This window comes from Pongo abelii, chromosome 21 (assembly GCF_028885655.2).
Source record: "Pongo abelii isolate AG06213 chromosome 21, NHGRI_mPonAbe1-v2.0_pri, whole genome shotgun sequence".
Classification (NCBI taxonomy): Eukaryota; Metazoa; Chordata; class Mammalia; order Primates; family Hominidae; genus Pongo; species Pongo abelii.
The window spans coordinates 14,968,967-14,989,905 of record NC_072006.2 but is presented as its reverse complement, the minus strand read 5'-3'; the positions used below and the strand labels follow the sequence as shown (position 1 = coordinate 14,989,905).

The 20,939-nt window shown below is 42.4% G+C and overlaps 1 protein-coding gene and 1 pseudogene across 4 annotated transcripts in view; one reads left to right on the top strand and one right to left on the bottom strand.

Moving 5' to 3' along the window:
- Positions 1 to 20,939, bottom strand: part of CFAP61 (cilia and flagella associated protein 61) — a 307,569-nt gene that overhangs the window by 86,114 nt on the left and 200,516 nt on the right. For 3 of the 4 annotated variants that reach the window (XM_054541626.2, XM_054541627.2, XM_054541628.2), the window contains one exon: positions 11,033 to 11,207. In XM_054541626.2, the coding sequence (XP_054397601.2) occupies positions 11,033 to 11,207 (175 nt within the window). Of the gene's footprint in view, positions 1 to 8,002; positions 8,181 to 11,032; positions 11,208 to 20,939 lie in introns of those variants that run through there. The other variant, XM_054541629.2, reaches the window with a different exon arrangement.
- Positions 20,246 to 20,742, top strand: LOC112130377 (large ribosomal subunit protein uL22-like; annotated as a pseudogene).

The window sequence follows — 20,939 nt, the reverse complement described above, 5'->3', positions numbered from 1 at the left end:
CCTCTGCGTCTGGCCCAATTTCTTGCCTTTAAATGTCTCCATTCTGTGGGAGATTATTCTTTTCATAATCTTTGTGCAGTTGTGAGTTCTTTCTGCAACACTGCTCACATTTACTTTGTAAAGGATTTTTAGATCCAGTTCATGTTTATCTCTGGACTCCTCTATGCCAGGCACAAAGTTAGGTACTTTTATACATAACCCGTCATATTGTTATCATTATTGATAACATATAGCATTTAGAACTGTGAACAATAATATGGGCTTCACTCAAATGCCCATATACAATGTTGTCTTACAGCAAAATATAAGCATGGTGATAACTCTTAGAATAACCAGTCTTATATTTTGGGGCCCCCTCCAGAAAAAAGCTTAGTAGACAAAGACTTTGATTATTCATTTTGGGACAAATCAAACTGGTTTAAAAATATGATTACTTACATTTATCAGAGTAATTTACTAATATGGATGAGCTGGAACCAGTGCTTCTGAAGAACCCATGTCAAGGCCTCAGGCTGCCCGTAGCTGTATCTGGGCCCCACAGACTGTCCAGCCTCCAGGCAGGTGAGGCCCCAGTAGGCCTGTGGGCGGTCTCCACCTTTCCTTCCCAGCACTCACCATGGCCTACACACCCAGGCTACAGCCAGGCTTCTCAGCGAGATAACTTGTTTGGACTGTAAGGTCCATGTTTGCCCTTCCCATCATGTTATCCCTGGAGCCTAGCACAGTGCCTGGCCTACACTGGATGTGACTGCAATTATCACCATAGTACTGTTTCCTGACCAGATACGTGGATACATGTCAGAGATTTATTAGATTGCTGATCCTAAGACCTTCTTCCTGCTAGCTGGATCATACTTTTGGGTCCTCTAAATATTTAGCACAAAATGACCTCACTGTAGCCAGATTTTCCCAGCACATATTTCTGCTTGGTATTCACTACTAAGTTGGCACTATAAGAACTATCCAGTCACAGAATGGGCTATATACCTGAGATTTGTAAGATAGAAATATGTTCCCCTTAACAATGTTAGATGTGGTTATTAGGTTTCCAGTGTAGGCTCATAAAATCCCACATAGTCCCTAATGTAACCAAAATTGTGTGTGCCTACAACAAATTATAGATATAAAATAATACTCCTGTCATATTGGTGGCATTTAAGCTCAGGGAAACAGGAAATTACGTCTTTAATGTGCTATTTAAAGAAAGACAGGGCTGAATGTAGTGGCTTATGCCTGTAATCCAAGCACTTTGGGAGGCCAAGGCAGGAGGACTGCTTGAGGCCAGGAGTTCGAGGCCAGCCTGGGAAACACATCATAGCCCCGTCTCTACAAAAAAACAAATAAACAAAAAAATTAGTCTTGGCACGCACCTCTAGTCCTAGTTACTCAGGAGGCTGATACAACTTCTGGGAATCTGTAGAAGTTTGAGAGATTTCCACCCCTGGTTTTCTTTCAGATGTAAATGTGACATTGGATGACCAGGCTTTCTTATATTTTATATGGAAGTGGCAGTTGGGTAACTTATTTTGCAATGGTTAAGTCAATTTTGGGCTGAATCAAGAAGGAGATATAGGGAAGGAAGGAAATGGAAAGAGAAAGAAAGGGGGACAGAGACACAGTCGAACAGTAGGTGCCTCAGAGAAACAGACCTTCCTGAATCCCTGGGTAAGAGTTAGAAGGAAGAAAGAGTTTAAAAGTAGTTGAGAGAAAGCAGCTGCTGGGTGGGATGAACCGAGGGCAAGTGAATACTGACCGGAGCTGGGGGACACTCTGTTGGCTATGCCTGAGGGAGGTGTTGGGGCTGACAGTTATGTGTCCCAGTGTGTGCAGGGGGTGTCTGGGCCTCCGCTGGCACAGAACAGCGTGATAGCTGTATAGACAGGTGAGACAGCCCCAGTTATGGGGGGCCTATGACATACGTTCTTTGATAGCATGCTTTTATGTTGTAATTAATTAATTAATTAATTAATTTCGAGACAGAGTCTCACTTTGTAGCCCAGGCTGGAGTGCAGTGGCACCATCTCGGCTCACTGCAACTTCTGCCTCCTGGCATGCTTCAGCCTCCTGAGTAGCTGGAACTACAGGCATCCACCACCACACCCAGCTAATTTTTATATTTTTAATAGAGATGGGGTTTCACCATGTTGGCCAGGCTGGTAGTGAACTCTAGGCCTCAAGTGATCTGCCTATCTCGGCCTCCCAAAGTGCTAAGATTATAGGCGTGAGCCACTACACTGGCCTACAGCATGCTTTTAATAAGCCGGAAAACTTCAGTTAATTAAATACGAATTTATTTACTTAAATTTTAATTTTCTGGATATATAGTATGTCCATATTAAAGACGAATTTAATTCATGTATACCTACCATTGTGTACTTTATAACTCATGGAGCCTTCCTTCACATTACCGGAATATCACATACACTGTTTTGAAGTTTCTAGACACATATAAAAGAAGTAGAGTGGAAAAACTGATGATTTCTCCTGGATATCAGTTTTATGCTAAAAGATTTAGTCACTGTTTCCTTCCCAGATCAGCTTACCTAACAGATGAGAAATGACTAGCTTTTGTTCTCGATTTAACAGGTGACAGAGGTAAAGGATGGCCTGCCCCACTTTCAAATGGCAAATAACCAATGATTAGAACACTCTGGGTGAATTCCCCGTAAAAGATAAGGGAATATAACCATGGCAGTTTTCATGGAAGACCAATCTTTGTTGCTCCTTTTAGGGAATAAATCGTGCATTACTCTGATTGCAGATCTGACACCGGCAGTAGGGTCCAGGCAGAGCACCCGTAAAAAAGTGACTGTGTGGAAGCTCCGAAAATTAAAGCTGGCAAGCAAGAAGGAGCCCGAAGTCATTCTCTCACTGCTAACCAGTGGCAGCCTTTGAAACAGAATGTGCAAGGGTGCTTCCTAGAGGAAGGAGGGTGCTAGCGTCAACAGCCCAACCGGGGAGAGAGAGAGGGAAAGTGATGATGCAGTCAATACCTCAGTGAGCTGTCAATTCTCCACTTCAGACTGAAAGGCACCGGCATTTGCCAATTAAAATGCTGGTATAAATGTACACATGATCTTTTTGCTTTTTGTTTTTGTTTTGTTTTAAGATGGGGTCTTGCTGTCACTCAGGCTGGAGTGTAGTGCACAACCACAGCTCATTGCAGTCTCGAACTCTTGGGCTCGAGCAATCCTCCTGCCTCAGCCTCTTGAGTAGCTGGGACTACAGCCATGTGCCACTATGCCTGGCTAGTTTTTAAAAAAAATTTTTTGTAGAGATGGGGTCTTGCTATGTTGACCAGGCTGGTTCCCAAATCCTGGCTTCAAGTGATCCTCCCACCTTGGCCTCTCAAGGTGTAAATGAACAAATCAGCAACTTTGACAGTGACCATGCACATAAGGCGATCACATTTTAAAGTTTCAACTTGGGGCCAGGTGCGGTGGCTCACGCCTCTAATCCCAGCAATTCAAAAGGTTGAGGCTGGCAGATCACTTGAGGTCAGGAGTTTGAAACCAGCCTGACCAAAATGGTGAAACCCCATCTCTACTAAAAACACACAAAAATTAGTTGGGCATAGTGGATCACGCCTGTAGTCCCAGCTACTCGGGAGGCTGAGGTAGGAGGATCATTTGAACCCAGGGCACGGAGGTTGCAGTGAGCCACAATTGTGCCACTGTGGGGTGACAGTCTTAAAAAAAAAAAAAAAAGAAGAATGCACCAAGATGCAGGAAGTTCTTCAATTTATGTTAATCAAGGGGGAAAAAATGCCAGTTTCATCATCCTGGTTCCTCAAGGCAGTATGAAAGAGTTTCAGGAGTTAGAAAACAAGTAATTAAAGGTAAAATGACTTCGTAGGAAAGGAAAACTAAGCTGATTTCCCTATTAAGTTAAAGAAGTAAAATAAAGTGCTAATTTTTTTAGTCATAGATGTACCCTAAAAGTAATGGGACAACTTTTAAAGAAATTATTTTTAGTAGATGCTAAAAAGTCATTTTATTCTTTTGAACTGAGTGCTTGACTTTAAAACACCTGGAAATGGTGCGCTGCTGCCATATCATGGTCACACTCAATGCTATAAAGATGAAGCTTCTCCAAGGAGAGAATCAGGACTTGGAGGGAAAGATTTGCTGGTCTGGTGGTCTGGCCATGAAGTTAGATCTCAAGAGTATAAGAAAGAAATTCAGGATTTATGCACACAATATTAACATGAAGTTTTCTTCATAGTTATTATATTTTTAAGGCCAGAGAAACAAGAATTATATGTTACATTTTATAGTTTATATATTTTAAATTATGTCTATGCATATTTACCTATTCTTTTGTATTTTAATGAATAATTATGTTTCCTTTCTCTGCTTCAAAAGAGACATACAGTGGTTACATATGACTCATTCATCCTCACAACAGGCCTGTGAGACAGGGTTTATCATTTTATCCAGAAAACAAGGTACAGAGAGGTTAAATCTTGAGCTCAAGGTCACATGGCAAGCAGGTGGATCACCAGGACTCAAACCCTGTGAGTCTATTTCAAAATCAGGTCTCATAGCACTGCAGTACACTTGCAGATGGATATGTAACACGTTACTAAAATATACTCCAATTGGCATTTTATATGGGTAAATATCTTCAGCAAATAACTAGACAATGAAATATTTTTAAGTAGCGATCACAGAATATTAATAAATTGTGAAATAAACACTCATTAAAAACAGGCCAGGCGTGGTGGCTCATGCCTGTAATCCCAGCACTTTGGGAGGCCAAGGCAGGAGGATCACTTGAGGTTAGGAGTTTGAGTCCAGCCTGGCCAACATGGTGAAACCCCATCTCTACTAAAAATACAAAAATTAGCTGGGTATGGTGGTGCATGCCTGTAATCCGAGCTTCTCAGGAGGCTGAGGCAGGAGACTCACTTGAGCCTGAGAGGCAGAGGTTGCAGTGAGCCTAGATTGCACCACTGCACTCCAGCCTGGATGGCAGAGCAAGATTCTGCCTATATATATATATAGCCCAGGAATAGAACCAGACAATGCACTTTTTACTTTTTAGAAGTCAAAGCATAAGATTTCTATGCCCAAAACGTGACCTGTCCCATTCTGCTCTGCTGAATAAAAAGGGAAGAATATATTAGATATAACATAACAAAGGCTTTGTTCGATGATGCATGCAGTGGAATTTTAATGTTATACTTTTCCTACAAACATGCTTTTAATAAGGCAGTAAACTGTATTTAGCTAAAGATGAAAATAATTGATCCATTTTGAGCCATTAAGGCAGTTTATTTTTTTTACTTTACTTTCATCCTACTTTTCATCTTCATGGAAAGTACAGAGGTAATAGCAGATGAATTTCAATTAGTTTCAATTAGTGCCATAAATTGTTATAATGTATCGGGTTGCTGGGTTCTATCAGAAACCCCCCAGCAGAACACTCCAGGTTTTGTTTGCAGTTGAAAGCAGCATTTGAGCCTGTGATGTCAGCTCTTCTCCATGGCACTAGAGCAGTTCTAATAGTTTAGGGTAATTTGCTTCTATAAATCCATCCAACTCTAGAGCCCAGAAAACCATGTCCTCTGGACGGACTAACTCCATCATAGAACCACTGTGTTCTCCTTTGGAAGCAGAAGATGTGAAATAAAACAGTGACTGTGGGAAGGAGCTACACTTTGGGGTGGTATCTGTGTGCGTCTGCAATGGCTAGAAGTTCAAAGGAGAGCTGAGTTCCTCCTGGGAGAATCTCTTGTTCTTGATGCCCAGTATCCATCTAGAACAATCCATCCACCATTCTCCCCTCACATCCCTGGGCTTCAGTAATATCAGCACTGGTGTTTGCCAGGATTCAGGGTGTGGTTCCCGGAGGGACATGTCACCCAGCCACTGCCAGTGGGACACGATGAAACTATTTTTCACTGTCCTTGGCTCCCTTGCCCCAACTCACATGCTAAAGTATTTAAAAAAGGGGAAATTAGGGAGTAAAAATAAACTATGATGAAAACTGTCCACATTCCTCCTGGTGTTATTAGGGTGACATGAAGAAAAAGCAAGGACTGAAAGGTCCAGGATGGTCACGGATCGCTCCATGCGACCTTTCAAATGTGCATAAGCACAGCCCTGCTCCTTGCTTTCCATCATGTGCCAGACTTCTAGCTTCTGGCTTCAAATGCCAATGAGACAGGCAGGTGGGAGGGGGTCCGTAGAATAACTCCAACCAGCCTGCACATTGGGGTGGAGGCTCAGGAAGTGCATGCCATATGCAGTGGGGAGGAGCCTGGCCCCTCCTCTTCCTGTGTGGAACCTGGGAATCAAGTAGCCGGGTGGCCTTGCGGAGGATCCTGCTTCCCCCTCCCCCACCCCTTTTTTTCCTTTCACCCAGTAAAACCCTGTTTTACTCACCCTTCAAACCGTCTGTGAGCCTACATTTTCGTGGCCACGGGACGGACAAGGACCCCATCTTTAGCTGAACTACGGAAAAGCCCTGCAACACCACCATCTCATAGCTGACTTGGAAATAAGCTAGCAGTGGCTGTGTCAGCAAGACCACCACATGCAGCAAGGGTGGCCACTTCCAGCTAGCTCCTGCATCCACAGCTGCCTCGCCTCAACTGGCTACTGCCATCCATGGTAAGCCATTCTCCCGTGGTCAGCTTCTCTCTGCTGGCATGGGTACCACAGATGGAAAGGCCATTTTCCCAAAGTGCTATGTGTGTACAGCGGCACTGCCTGGTCAGCCCCCATTCCTAAAAGGTAACCAGTTAAACTTGGACGTGGCTGGGTGCTTGCGACCCGCCAGTGTCTGTCCCTGCCCATGCCTCTGGCTTCATCTCCTGCTGCTGCCCTTCACAGACTGCCCAGCCCACGTTGTTGGCCCAGTGTCTTTTGGACACAATCCAAACTCCCCCAGCCTCTCTGTCTTCTTATTCTGTCCCTCTTCAAGACTGAGCTCAAATCCTTTCTCGGGGAGGCCTTCTCCAAACTTCACAGCCTCCAGGGCTCTCCTGAAGGCCACAGTGTCTCTATAGCTGACTGGCACCTGGTGTACACGGATCCCTGTCTTTAAATAGAGACTGATATCCTCAACTTCATCAGGGCCCTGGTGGCAGGGGCTGAGACTTCTACTCTGGGGTACCTTTAATTCCATCACACGTAGAAGTAAGAGCAATGCTAATGGCAGCCTCTATTTATGAAACTCTTTCTATGTATGAGAGACTGTCCTGAGTATGGCATGTAATCTCATTTATCTCTTTTCACCCTCTCAGCAACCCATGTGAGGTAGATATTATCTAGAATCTGAGACACAAAGCAGTTAAGTAACTTGCCCAGGGAAACGGCAGACCCAAGATTTGAACCCAAGTCATGTGACTCCAGAACCTGAGCAAGACTGCCTTTATAAATGTCTGTTATTCGTGAGGAGGAGCTTAACTCATCCTGTTTAGCCAGCATGTTATAACTGTCATTACTAAGGATGAATTTTTAAAGAATAGCTTCAATTTCATTCAAGGGTTCTCTTGTCTTCATCTCAATTGACCATCTATTTCCAGGTTAGGCCGAATGCAAAAAAGTTTTGATAAAATTCACCATGTGGAAGGTAAGGAAAAGAGTTACATCCTGAACTGTCTTCACTTACATTCAGTAAAACATTTATTTTGCATTTACTATTTGCCAGGCACTATGCTGGATACAAGTGACACTGAGATAGCATAGAGCTGAAATTATCAAATAAATGGCTTGGAGCTTCAGCCAAGTATGGTACTGTAGATGTCTCAGAAGCAATGCTGCAACAGCTATATTCTTTTCAAAATGCAGTTCTGGAAAGACCACTAGGCTTTCCACAGTATGAAAAGGGATTTGAAAGCCCAGCAATGAAACTCAAGTATCATATACCCAAAGTCTCAGTTAAGAAATAGAGGTCACAAGGTGACTGAAGTGATTTGGCATGAATTTGTATTTCTATATGGAATGCCCTCCCCGCTCAATGTATTTCAGCCTGCCAGGGAAGCCAACGGTGTATTTAGGAGGCTCTACCTCGAGGCCTCCTCTCACGCTGGATCCTACTCCTTGCTGCATTTCCTGGGAGCCTCTGTGGGTATAATCTTGTCTGTGGGTGTTGGTTCTTGGCTCAGGTGGGGACGGGCTTTCTGTCCTAGGCCTGCTCTGCTCTGAGATTTGGACTGTGATCCAGTGATGCTGCAAGAATAATAATGGCAAGAATAAGGTCTTGAATGAGACTAAAGTCATGTCTGAGTATGACCTGGATTACAGAAAAGATACAAAGAGGAGAAAGTTTTTTTAAGGCAAGATGTTAACATTTTTTCTTAACTTTTTTTTACTTGAGAATTCACTTGAAAAGGGCCTCTACACAGAGTTAAATGAACTTGGCCAAGTCAGGTTTCCCTGAAGGCTCCCAGAGCTTGGTCCCAGCATTTCAGTGTTAAGAGCACCTACCTGAGAGGTGCCCCAGGGGAGTCATTAAGCACCAGACCTGGAGAAAATCACCTACATGTAAGACAGGAAACTAATTTCCACATACTTCTTATCCTGGCTATTTGGTGGACAAAAGCAGGCACTCCAAATGGCTTTATGCACTGGCTGCTGGGAGTCAGTCTTAAATCTGAAAAAGCATTTCCCTTTAAGGGGGCACCACAGCATCACCATCCCTGACAACTGGCCAAGTCAGCAGAATAACACTGATGCTCTTCCCCCATCTGAGAACAAGAGGACAATACAAAGGCACATGAAAGAGACCATAGCGCTTCTTGCTTCGGGGTGTCTAAATTCTCTGCCATCAACATTCCACCTTAAGACCTTGCAGTGCCACTTTCGAAGGCTCTTTTCTTGGTCAAATGCTCCCTAGCCCAAACATCCAAAACACACAAACGTTCAAAGTTAAAGCACAGCACTGCAGGCTGACAGGATTGTGTGCAGTCTTAAAGACGAACTGTGCATTTTGTCTTGGACCACTGGCTTTTCCGCTTTTGGGGAACTTATGGTACATTTGGAGGTCTGCACTTCATGAAATGGTAATGATTTGTCAAAAATGTTATGGCTAAAAGCTGGTTACTACAAACTACAGCTCATGTCTGGTTTCATAAATAAATTTTATCAGAACACGACCCTGCCCATTCATTTACATATTGTCTATAGTTGCTTGCTCACTAAATGGGCAGAGTTGAAGAGTTGCAACAGAGACCATATGGCCTGCAAAGTCTAAAAGAAAAAAATTTTTTAAGATAAGGTCTTGCTCTGTCACCCAGGCTGGAGTGCAGTGGCATAATCATGCCTCTCTGCAGCCTTGACCTCCCAAGCTCCATTGATCCTCCCACCTCAGCCTCCCGAGTACCTGGGACTATAGGTGTACACCACCATGCCCAGCTAATTTTTGTATTTTTTGTAGAGCTGGGGTTTTTCCATGTTTCCCAGGCTGGTCTCAAACTCCTGGGCTCAAGTGATCCTCTCACCTTGGCCCCCCAAAGTGCTGGGATTACAGGCGTGAGCTACCATGCTCAACCAAGTCTAAAATATTTACTATCTGGTATTTTACAGTAAAAATTCACCAACCCATGGATTAGAGAATTTTCCCTGATAAGAAAATACTCTGAGTCTACATTGATCATGGGGTAATTACTACAGAATGACTAAAAGGCTAAAGCAGGTTTTAACATACACAGATGCAAAACTGAAAATAATTCCAAGCTTGGATGAAAGTATGAAATACTTTATGACATTTAAAAAATCTGGGTTGCCGGTATAGTCTATCTATATATCCCACCTCTACCCAAAGGTTCCAGACGCAGTTGGTTTTATGGGTGATTTCTGTCCAACCCTTAAGTTACTTTGTATTTCAGATCCCCAAAGAATATAGAGAGCTTCCAAAAATGCTTTGTGAGACGAGCATACCCTTGATTCCAAAAACCTGACAAGCAATGCATAAAAGAGAGAACTACAGGTCGATCTCATTTATGAATTTAGAGGCAAACAGCCTATAAATAGTATCAGCAAATTGAATCCAGCAACGTATTGAACGCCATTTGATACCCATTTTAAAATGTTGAATGTAGTAAATTAGTAACTTCTTAATGCAGTAAATGTTATAACTTGGCAAAAGTTAATACCTAAATGGTCCACCAAAAATCAGAATAGATTATATTTAATTTTAATGTATTAACAAATAGAATTAGATTATATTTATATACATGTATTAAATAAATTAGCATGTTTAATTTTACACAGTGATGCCCACTTTCTGGGCACTTAGTGGTTTTACATCCCTGGACTGAACTCTAAACCACAGGTGGCTGTGGAACTCAACCAGGTCACTAACCATCTTCTCACTTTTAGGCAAAAGAAAGGGGCTGCTCTAAGTTATCTCCAAACCTTGACTTCTAGGTTTCAATTAAAGACACAAAGGTAGCCAGGCTCTCTTCTGGTTGTTTCACTAGCTGAATGATTTCAATGAAATTCAAGCAATAGAGAGAAAGATGCTTGAGAATACACTTTTGAGTGGCAGAGGCATTTGCACAAATGTTTCACTTTTTCATTTCGATTTAAAAAGTGGTATGCAACTCGAGTCTGTGTATTTGTGGGAAGAACTGTCCAGGCAACACCAAGAAAGAGAACAATGGGTTGTGGAAAGAAGAAAAGGCCCTTCCAATACAGGCCTTTTTCTTCCTAGGTCTTTTCAGCTTCACAAAAGAAGACATATTTTCCATATAATTGCTAAACATGTTTGCTTATTAAATTATTCTTTAATTAGTTAATGATTTTAGCCATGCTTTGCTCTTCGGATATTCAGTTTGTATAATAAAATAATTATAGATAATTAAACTATCTCAAGCCTTTTTCTTTCCCCCAGCAAACATGCTGGGTATCCAAAAATGACAACAAGTTGTAAATTAATCTGGAAAACAAAGCATGACAGATGAATGATTTGGTTGGAATTAATTAGGCACTAATTACATACTGGAACTAGATGAAGAATGAGGCTCATTATAAAAATAAAACGTTATTCTGAAGAGATGCACAGTTACTGACATCCTTACCTTCTGTAGTGATGGAGTTATTCCTTATCCAAGTCAGTGCCTTAAAGCAATCCTCTTCCTCGTTGAGAGTGAAATGGTTGCAAGGAACTTTCCCCGTGTACCGCCGCTGACTGCTGTTGGGAACCTCCCTGTTTGTCAGGTGTTGACTAATATCAGCCTCTGTAGGGCATGGGACCTGAAGTATGTTAGAGAAATGCTTATTTCAGTGATAATAGATAAAGTGGTGACAGTGGTCAAAAAAAAAAAAAAGTAGACATAGCAATGTTCAGTATGTCTTTTTCTGTCCCCAGATACAATCAATCAGACTTTAATTGAAGTAAGAAAAAAAAACAACAACAGGTGGAAGGAGCACCTAGAAACAATTCTCAGAGGGAGTTGCTCTAGTTATATAATGCTGTGTAACAAATTGTTTCAAAACTCAGTGGTAAAAATCAACCATTAGGCTCCCAGCTTATGCAGGACAGTAATTCAGACAGGGCAAGGTGGAGAATGACTTGTCTCTGTTCCACAATGTCTGGGGCCTCAGCTAGGAAGACTCAAAGGCTAGGGGTGACTCAGGGGCTGGGGGCTGAAATCATATGAAGATAATTAACCTATCTCAATCCTTTTTATTTCCCCTGGAAAATATGCTGGGTATTCAAATGTGACAACAAATTGTCATGATTTGCCTTGCAGTTGATGTTGGCTAACGGCTGGATCTGAGCTGGGGTTGTTGGCCAGAACACCTACATGTGGCCTCTCCATGTAGCTTGGGCTTCCTCATACCATGGTGGCTGGGTTCCAAGGGCAAGTGCTCTGAGAAAGAGAGAGCCAATAGAGAGAGGTCCATGTTCTTTTCCAACCTAGTCTTGGAAGTTGAGCAGTGCCTCTTCCACCATATTCGATTCATGGAGGTAGCCATAAAGGCCTGCCCAGGATCAGGAGAGGGAACCTAGATTCCACCTCTTCATGTAGGAGGGGCAAGGCTCTGGAAGAGGACATGGAAATGAATTGGATGTGGTGGCCATTTTTGGCAAAAATAATCTGCCACAGAAATTATATCTGGGGTTGAAATTTAAGGGCATAGAGGGGCTAGGCAGAAAAGAAAAGGAAAGAAACAGATTATTATTTACTTTTGAAAAGTATAGAATTATTCCTTGTCTTGTCAGAGAAATATTCTCCTTCTCTTTATTCCCCTCCATCTTTCTCTCATTTTTGATGCAGATGTGTGTGGGAACAGAAACTTTCCTCTACTATAAGGAAAGTAACAGTAAAAACACAATAAAGGATGATAGCTGATACTCGTCTTCTGTGTCAAGGATACTGTGGCAAACTGCAGGGTTTGTGCTTGGGCCAGAGATTTCAGCCAAGACTGAGCTCCATCTAGTTGCTGCCAGTGTAGAGTATGGATCCAGTATGGCCAGATCTGACTTCCCAAGAAATGCCAGGCCCTTGGGTTTTCATGTAGACTCCTGATTTTTTATTATATTGGTTCAAATTAAAATCAGACAAAGAAGTGTCATTGCAAAAACCAAATAAAACAGCATAGTGACCTGAGTTTCCCCAAATGGGCCACCACTTGGTCCCTCTGATTTTAATTGGCTGCCAGGTGGCGGTTATGAGGAGAAAAAGGGGGCAAGCAGAGGAGCAGCTTAGAGGGAGCCTGAGGCCTTTGGTGGAAGACCGATACCCACTGGCTTGCTGCACTCAGGGTCTAAGACCTCAGGGCTGTGAGGCAAGAATACTCCTAGAGCTAGATAGGCAATAAGTTTACTTGCAGTCAAGATGGATGTTGGGGCAGAGGAAGTTCTTTTTCCTTTGACAAGCAGGCAAATGCTGGCTGGTGCTTAAACTCATGGGGCTTGACTAAACTCCAGCTTACAGGAAACTTTGGTTATACACTTCCTCAATAGAAATTGTAAAGCCTTAGTACATTGCCGTGATGTATTTAATGCAATTTCAAACTAGATTAAATTGAAATGAAACAGCAAAACAGAACCAATGTTTAAAGCTGGATATTCTCTCTCCATTAAGAGGCTGCAGTGAAATTATATTTAGCAAAAGGGAACAACTAAATAAATAATGGGTCATTTACTGTAACCAAAATTGCAGAGGTAAAGTTTTCTTATTAGTAATATAGCTCGTTTAGTAATACCCCACTAAAATGTTGATAGCATTATATTCATAGCTATTATAAAGCAGCCCACTGAAGGCTTTGGCGAAAGGTTTGACGTGCACAATACTGAATACTGTGCTTCGGGCTTTTGAAACCTCACTGGAACTACAAGGAGCATTGTAGCATAAAAGAAAATAAAATCTGGGTAACATTACATCAGTTTAATAAGTCATGACTTAACAAATGAAAAAGCCTTGGCGGAAAGTGGCAGTGCTAAAGAACAAATTGAGAGCTACTTCATTTATAAAAGTTTCAATGAGTTATCATTTCAAGTAGTGGGTGTTTAGGCAAAAATAAAAAGGAAGAGGAGAAAAAAGAATAAGGTCCAAATTGAAAATTAGCTCACTACAATCTTGAAATGTAATTGCATTCTGATAATCCACATAATTCTTGTGTGCACTTAAATGTGTAGAGTTGTTTTGCATACTTCTCTACTATAAAGAATAAAAGCAATTAAAGAAAAACTAATGGGATTATGGCATTTTCACAAAGTAGGCAAAACTGAAGCTAGAATTATAAATTCCAAAGCCAAATAAATTTGTCTGCACAGAGTTTAGGAGACATCAATTAATTAGAAAACGATCTATGGGAAAAGAAGCTTGCTTTGTGATCAGTTCATCATTTACTGTGTTCTTTCATTGAATGGAAGCTTTTAGCAGAAAAAGAATTTGTATGGAGACATTGAGAAGAAGCCAGTACAAGAAATTTCCTTCTTACATGTGTGCTTATGGGGCCACAGAGCTATCCAGCCTGAAAAGTAAAAAGAAACTTCCTTTCTGAATGGTTCATCATATACTGTTTTCTTTCATTGAATAGCAAATTTAAACACCAAGAGGAGTTTGTAGGTAGACATTTAGAAGAAACTAGCAGAAGTTTCTTACACCCATACACTCCTGTTGGTCAAGAGAGGTCACCAGCCCTGAAAAGGAAAAAGAGGCAAGGGAGAGAACAGTCTTTAATATAAGGGCTTGGTTATATTTAATGAAGTGCCACAAGGACTGGTTATCCAAACTGAGGGTTCTCTGCCACTAACTAAAGTGCCACTAACTTTTGAGTGGAGAGTAGCAGATAACTTTTCAACCACACTGATTTGCCATTGCACAGTGCCACCATCACTCAGCAATAACTCACGGTGGCTAGGACTGCTGGCTGCCTAACCCAATATTGTGTCTTCCTTTCTTTCTTAGTAACAGACTCTTGGGAAATATGCTCAGCTGAAAAACTGCATTTCCCAACTCATGACCTCAGAGGTGGTCAGGAGATACAAGCAGGAGTCCTTGGATGAGGTAATGAGAAAAGTCATCACGCTCTAGTCTTTCCTCTTTCTTGCCTCTTGCAAATGGAATGACTGGAACACAGCAGCCATCTTGAGATGCTGAGAATGGAAACCACACATTAAAAATAGAAAGACGGCCAGGCATGGTGACTCACACCTGTAGTTCCAGCATTTTGGGAGGCTGAGGCAGGCGGATCCCTTGAGCCTAGGAGTTTGAGACCAGCCTGGGAAACATGGGAGATCTCATCTCTACTAAAAAAAAAAAAAAAAAAAAAATTAGCTGGGTTTGGTGGCATGCACCTGTATAGTCCCAGCTACCCGGGAGGCTGAAGTAGGAGAATCACCTGAGCCGGGGAGGTCAAGGTTGCAGTGAGCTGTGATTGCGCCACTGCACTCCAGCCTGGGTGACAGGAGTCAGAACTTGTCAAAAAAAAAAAAAAAAAAAAGGTGGCAGGGCCTGGGTTCCTGATGACATCAGGGAGCCACCTTACCGGGCCTGGGTTGCTTTTCCCCAGCTATTTTTAATGAGAGAAAGAAATAAACTTTTTCTTTTTGAACTGCTTATTTGACTGTAGCTATAAATACTAAGCTCTAGAATCTCTGTGGTAATTACTTTTAAAAGCCATCAAGTATAAGCCCTGCACCATGTCAATGAGAGATAAAGGGAAGCAACAAGAAAGGGAAAGGAGAGGGAAAGAGAACGAAACAGAGACAGTGCTTGATCCAGGGGCCAGACCACCTGAGTTTGGACCCTAGTCTATCACCTCCCTACTAACTGACCCTGGGCAAACTACCTAAGCTTCACAGCACCCTGGGTTCTCTAACCTACAACATGGGGATGCAAATGGCAGTGACCTCAGGGTATGGTGAGAGTTCCATCTTACCATGTGTCTGTCTCGCGGTAAACATTCAACGGCAGTCAGGTGCTCTCCTGCTTTGAGGCTCCCTGGCAGCAGGCTCCTGTCTCCTAGGGTTGACCGTTTTCTTTGGAGTAGACTTTCACTCTATCGGAAAGCTGTTCCTCAGGATGAATAAACACTGCATTCCCATCACTTTTGGGGCCTGTCTAGATCTGTTTCCCAGAGCCATCATATACAAGACTAATTTCGCTCTCTATATGAAAAGTCTTCAAGTATTTGAAGACTGGCTGGCCATCCTGCACACCCTGAATCTTCACTCCTCTGGCTGCACATCTGGAGGGACGGAGCCCCTCCCTCGCTGTGCTGCAGCTTGTTCCTTCCCTTCTTCAATGTGACTCCAAGCAACGAAGGTCATATTGCAAGTGCACTTCTGTTTTTGTGGCACATCCTCTGATACAACCATGTTCGGCAGGTAAAAAGTTCATGACCTCTATATTCTCATCACGGATTTTACCCTTGGTCAGGATTAATGCTTTTCTTTCTCCAATTCACTTTCTTGGGCACTAATATTATTGCCGTTTCTAATAGCTGTGTGAAATTTGCCTGACAGTCTTTTGCTGGTGCACTTTGAACCATCTTCTTATTTTCAAGCTTTTGTTGCCCTTTGATTGGGTATTTCTCTTATATTTTGAATTAAGTGTAAAAACAGAGTCTTGGTTCTTATAACAGAGTGGTTTGAAGCCCTAACCTTAATCCACCCACGACATTCACTGAATTTTTCTCCTTATGTCATTCTGGTTTACACCTTCACTTTTAACCATTGTGTCTGTTTTCCTTTGTTTTCTCCCTTTCATCTTCTGCAGTGTTGGGAAGGTGAATTCCTTCATGCTGTTTCAAAGGATTCTTTAATCTTATTTCTTCTAAATATAAGAGTCAACACTGAAATAGTACTCGGGTTTCTCCACTTAAGACAATGCATATTCCTCCCTTGCCACCTCCCTCCCAGTTTTCAACAACTTCTTGGTCTTTATTAGATTAATTTAGCTTAAGAGTCATTTTCTACTTTGCATTTATTCTCAGATTTACAACAATTATTTAGATTACATTTTTAAATTGTTTGTGGTGCTTGCCATCTGTCCTTTTATACTACTATGAAATTCTGTATTTTCTTTCTTTTTTTTTTTTTTTTTTTTTTTTGAGACAGCCTTGCTCTGTCGCCCAGGCTGGAGTGCAGTGGCACAATCTCAGCTCACTGCAACCTCTGCCTCCTGGTTCAAGTGATTCTCTTGCCTCAGCCTCCCAAGTACCTGGGATTACAAGACCCTGCCACCACACCTGGCTAATTTTTGTATTTTTAGTAGAGATGGGGTTTCACCATGTTGGTCAGGCTGGTCTCGAACTCCTGACCTCAAGTGATCCACCTGCCTCGGCCTCCCAAAGTGCTGGGATTACAGATGTGAGCCACCACGCCTGGCTGAAGTTCTAAATTTTCTTTTCTATCTCCATTATTTTGAGTGCACATTAAGCAAAGAACATGGAAGATAATTTTTTTCTGAGGCCTTCTATATAAAAGAATGGCTACCTGCTATTTTCAAATATGAGAGATTTAGGTGGGCATATAATTACTGAATCATCACTTTTCATCAAAATTCTGTGGGATTAGTTTCATTTTCTTTTACTATTTAATGCTGGAGATAAAAATTTTGATATCTGTTTTATTTTTGTTCTTTTTTAGGGAGAAAGGTCGTAATCTGTTATTTTTCTTTTGAAGTTTGTTCGATTTTTTCCTGCCATTCTATGAGAAACTATTTATCATCCTCAATGAAATTTGATCACCCAACCCCTGAAATGGCAGCTGAAGCATTGGAAGAGCAGAGGCTAAGCTAAGAAGGCCACACGGTTAGACAAAAAGGGAGATGGGTGACTAAGAAAGAATTGAAATTCTGTCAGAACATAACTGAGAAAATTTTTCTTTGATTTTGCCTAGAATGTGGTCAGCTGGACAATATGTTTTTCGAGTAAAAAGGTTTTCTTCTAGAATATCTTTAATTATTGTCTCTATTCCTTTTCTTTGAGTCTCTTCTTTAGGAAAACCAATTATTTCTATGCTGCCTCCATGCCTATCAGACCCTGTTTTCTCCTGAACCAAGCATATCCCTTTGTCCTCTGTTTCTGCCCTCCAGGGGTGCTTTGTCTTCAGCATCACTAACTGTTTAGCAGCAGTTCTGTCTTTGATGGGGATTTCATTTTAATTCTTTCTTATTCAACCATCTCCCTTTTCATCTGTGGCCTTCTCAGCTTTGCCTCTGCTCTTTCAATGGCTTCAGCTCCCATTTCAGAGGCCAGGTGATCAAATTGTACTGAAGATGATAAATAGTTGCCTGCAATGTGCATGTGTGTGTGTGTGTGTGGCCTGAATTTTTCAAAATTTTCAAAACTATGTTCTTCCTCTGATTTTTCCAAATATTGTATTGTTCTCTTTCTCTTATTGTGTTATCTTTTTATTCTAGTTGTCCTTTGCTGTTCAGCAGACTCACACTAAAACTTAGTAGCTTAAATAACTGCTTTCTTAACTTTCCATGATTTTGTTGGTCAGAAATTTGGGTAGCATTTGGATGAGCAATTCTTTTATTCTGTGTGCTGTGGACAAGAGTCACTTGGCAACTTTCAGCTGGTGGATGGACTGATCTGGAGGATCTGAGATTGTTTCACTCACATGCCCAGTGCCTTGCAAGGCTGGCTGAAGGGCTGGGATCAGTGGGGACTGGGAGGCAGAGAGCTCACCTACAGTGTCTCCAGCATGGCAACCCCAGGGCATCAGAACTTCTCATGTGGCACCTCAGGACTCCAGGAGCGACTGCTGCCACAATCCAGGAGGCACTGTATGACCTCTGTGACTTGGTCTCAGAAGTCACACCATGTCACAACCTTTGCACTTTGTTGGCCGAGGCAGTCACAAGGCTGCCCAGATTCAAGGAGAGGAGACATAGACTCTACGTCTTAGATGGAAGAGGCATCAAAGAATTTGCAGCCATTTTTAAAACAGCCAGTTTCCTTTGATTACATGCTTTTATTTTCCCCTGTAATCATTCTCAAAGTGAGATCTCTATATAGTAGGTGCTGTCAAATGACACGGGGGAGTGTCTTTCTCAGGTCTCTTACTGGGAGGTATAGCACTGGTGTAGATGGGTCCTTCCTCCCTGCTGTGTGTAGAAGGCCGTCACCTGGGCTGCACCATTCTTGATGCCACACTATTACTGACCCAGTCTAAGACATGATTAACCCCTTTGGAGACAATGTAACATTGCCAACCTACATCAAGCTCACTGTATACTACAGTCCCAGCTCTTCTTCTTGCTTGCTTGGAAGTACCTGCCCTACCTGTCAGCTGCTAGTGACCCCCCACCCATGAACAGTCCATACCACAGTCTTCTCATGCTCAACACCAGCTCATTTGATTTCAGTTGGTACATTTTTGTTCTTCCTCTTTATGAGGTTCCTCAAATCCAGGCCTGGGGCAGGCATCTCTCTGCTGCTCCATGACCGTCCATGAGTCATAGAGAGTAGCCCTGTGATCTCAGAGGGGTTTTCAAAACCAGAGTGTGTTTGCCAACAAAAATGATCAAGATTGATTGGAGGGGTGGAGAAGGAGTTATAATGTCTGGAAAGTGAGCCAGCTAAATCTTCATCTTCGAAAATGGAGAGGTTGTAGATAATGTCTGAAGTTGACAGAGCAAGGAAGGACATTCTATAAACATATTACTGTATTTGGAGTTATGCAGGTAGCCACTGAAAAACTAAGAACAGAAATGCTTCAAACTGGTTGCCTCTGGAAAGAGAGCTGGGAGGAAGAGTGGGCTGGGAGAGACCAGCTCTCCTCATGCTCAGCCCTGCAGTGCAATGTAGTATTTTACCTTGTGAATGGATTTTGTAATAAGAAATAGTGATGTGCATTTGGCTATTAAAAACATTATACAACAATTTAGAGTGAGGCATGCCATTTAAAAGGTCTGATTAGATGTTGCGATTTGTAATTACATTTTATAAAGGGTTGTCTTCTTGCTTTGGGTTTAAGCTCTGTTTTCATTATTTTAATTTGTTTTTTAGAAAATCAAAAAATTGGGACAAAACCAGGAGAGAATTGAAGACAATGGGGGAAGGGGGAGAAAAGCTCCCCAGTGAATTCAGCTGCCCTTTCTGTATCACTCTATGTACTTTGATTTTATGTCCTTCTGGAAAAATTAAATTGGAACTCCCTTTATCACTTCTTCATTTCATTTTTTTCCGTTCTAAAAAGGGCAAGAGCTTAATGTGCCACAGACGAAAGCTGCAGGGGCAGCTGGGCACACATGGGCAGATGCCCGAGGCTCTGGGCAGCTGGCTGGGTCTTCCACTCAGTTTCCAAAGTACGCAGTCACGGCAGCAGCTGGAACCTGGCAGGCAGGTGACAGGGAGACAAGCTAAGGGGGTGCATGGTATTTCTGTCTGGTTTAATGTTTTGACAAGTAAGAGGAATACTTAAATATCAAAACAAAGTATCCCTGCAGTAAATGTTTATCCTTTAACCATAAAAATATCCTTTTATACCCTTTGAGAATTGAGAGGAGAGGAGAGGACATGAGGGGAGGGGAGGGGAGAAAAATGGAGAGGAGGGGAGGGGAGAGAAGAGGGGAGGGGGGGGAGTGGAGGGGAGGAAAGGGGAGAGGAGGGAAGGGGAGAGGAATGGAGAGGAAAGGAGGGAAGGGGAGGGGAGGGGAGGGGAGGAGAGGAGAGAGATTCTTCAGAGGTTGATCCAAGCTACTGAAAGGGTTGTTCATTCACCAGCAGCATTGGCCTCACCCGGGAGCTTGTTAGAAATGTAACATCTTCCTGTTCCCCTAAGTGGCCTGACAATCTGTGGAAATGTGAACTCAGGCAAATTGAGAGGTTCAAATCTTCATGTTCATTGAAGAACACCTGTGAAACTGCTCAGGCCATCAGGGTATGCATATATCAAGAGCCACCCAGTATCTGAAAGATGTCACTTTACAGAGACAGTGTGTACCATTCTGACGTTACAAAGTTGGAGCTGGTAGGTGTGTCCAGGCCAAACAGTGGGACTGGACACAGGGTCAGTGGCCCAAAAAGAGTGCTGAATGTTTGCTGCACATGCTTAAAAATGTAGAGTCACGCTAAATGTAAGGGTTTACATGTAGATTCTCTGGTCATTGAGCATAGCCAGGTGAACAAAGTACCCAAGATGTGTGGCCAGACTCACAGAGCTCAGGGTCAGGTTAACCCATGTGTGAGCTCTGCCTGCCACAATGAGATGAGCCTTATTGAAAAGGAACAAATTGTTCCTAAACCAGAAGAGGCTGCGCAGAAGAAAAAGATAGCCCAGAAGAAACTGAAGAAATGGAAACTTATGGCACAGGAATAGACTCATCAAACAATAAATGGAATTAAAAGTACAGGAAGGAAAGAAGGAAAGAAAGAAGGCAGGAAGGAAGGACGGAAAGAAGGAAGGAAGAAAGGATGGAAGGAAGGAAGGAAAAAAGAAGGAAGGAAGAAAAGAAAAAAGAAAAGAAAAGAAAATGTAGCGTCTCAGGCTCCCCATCCCATGGCCTCCTGCTCCTA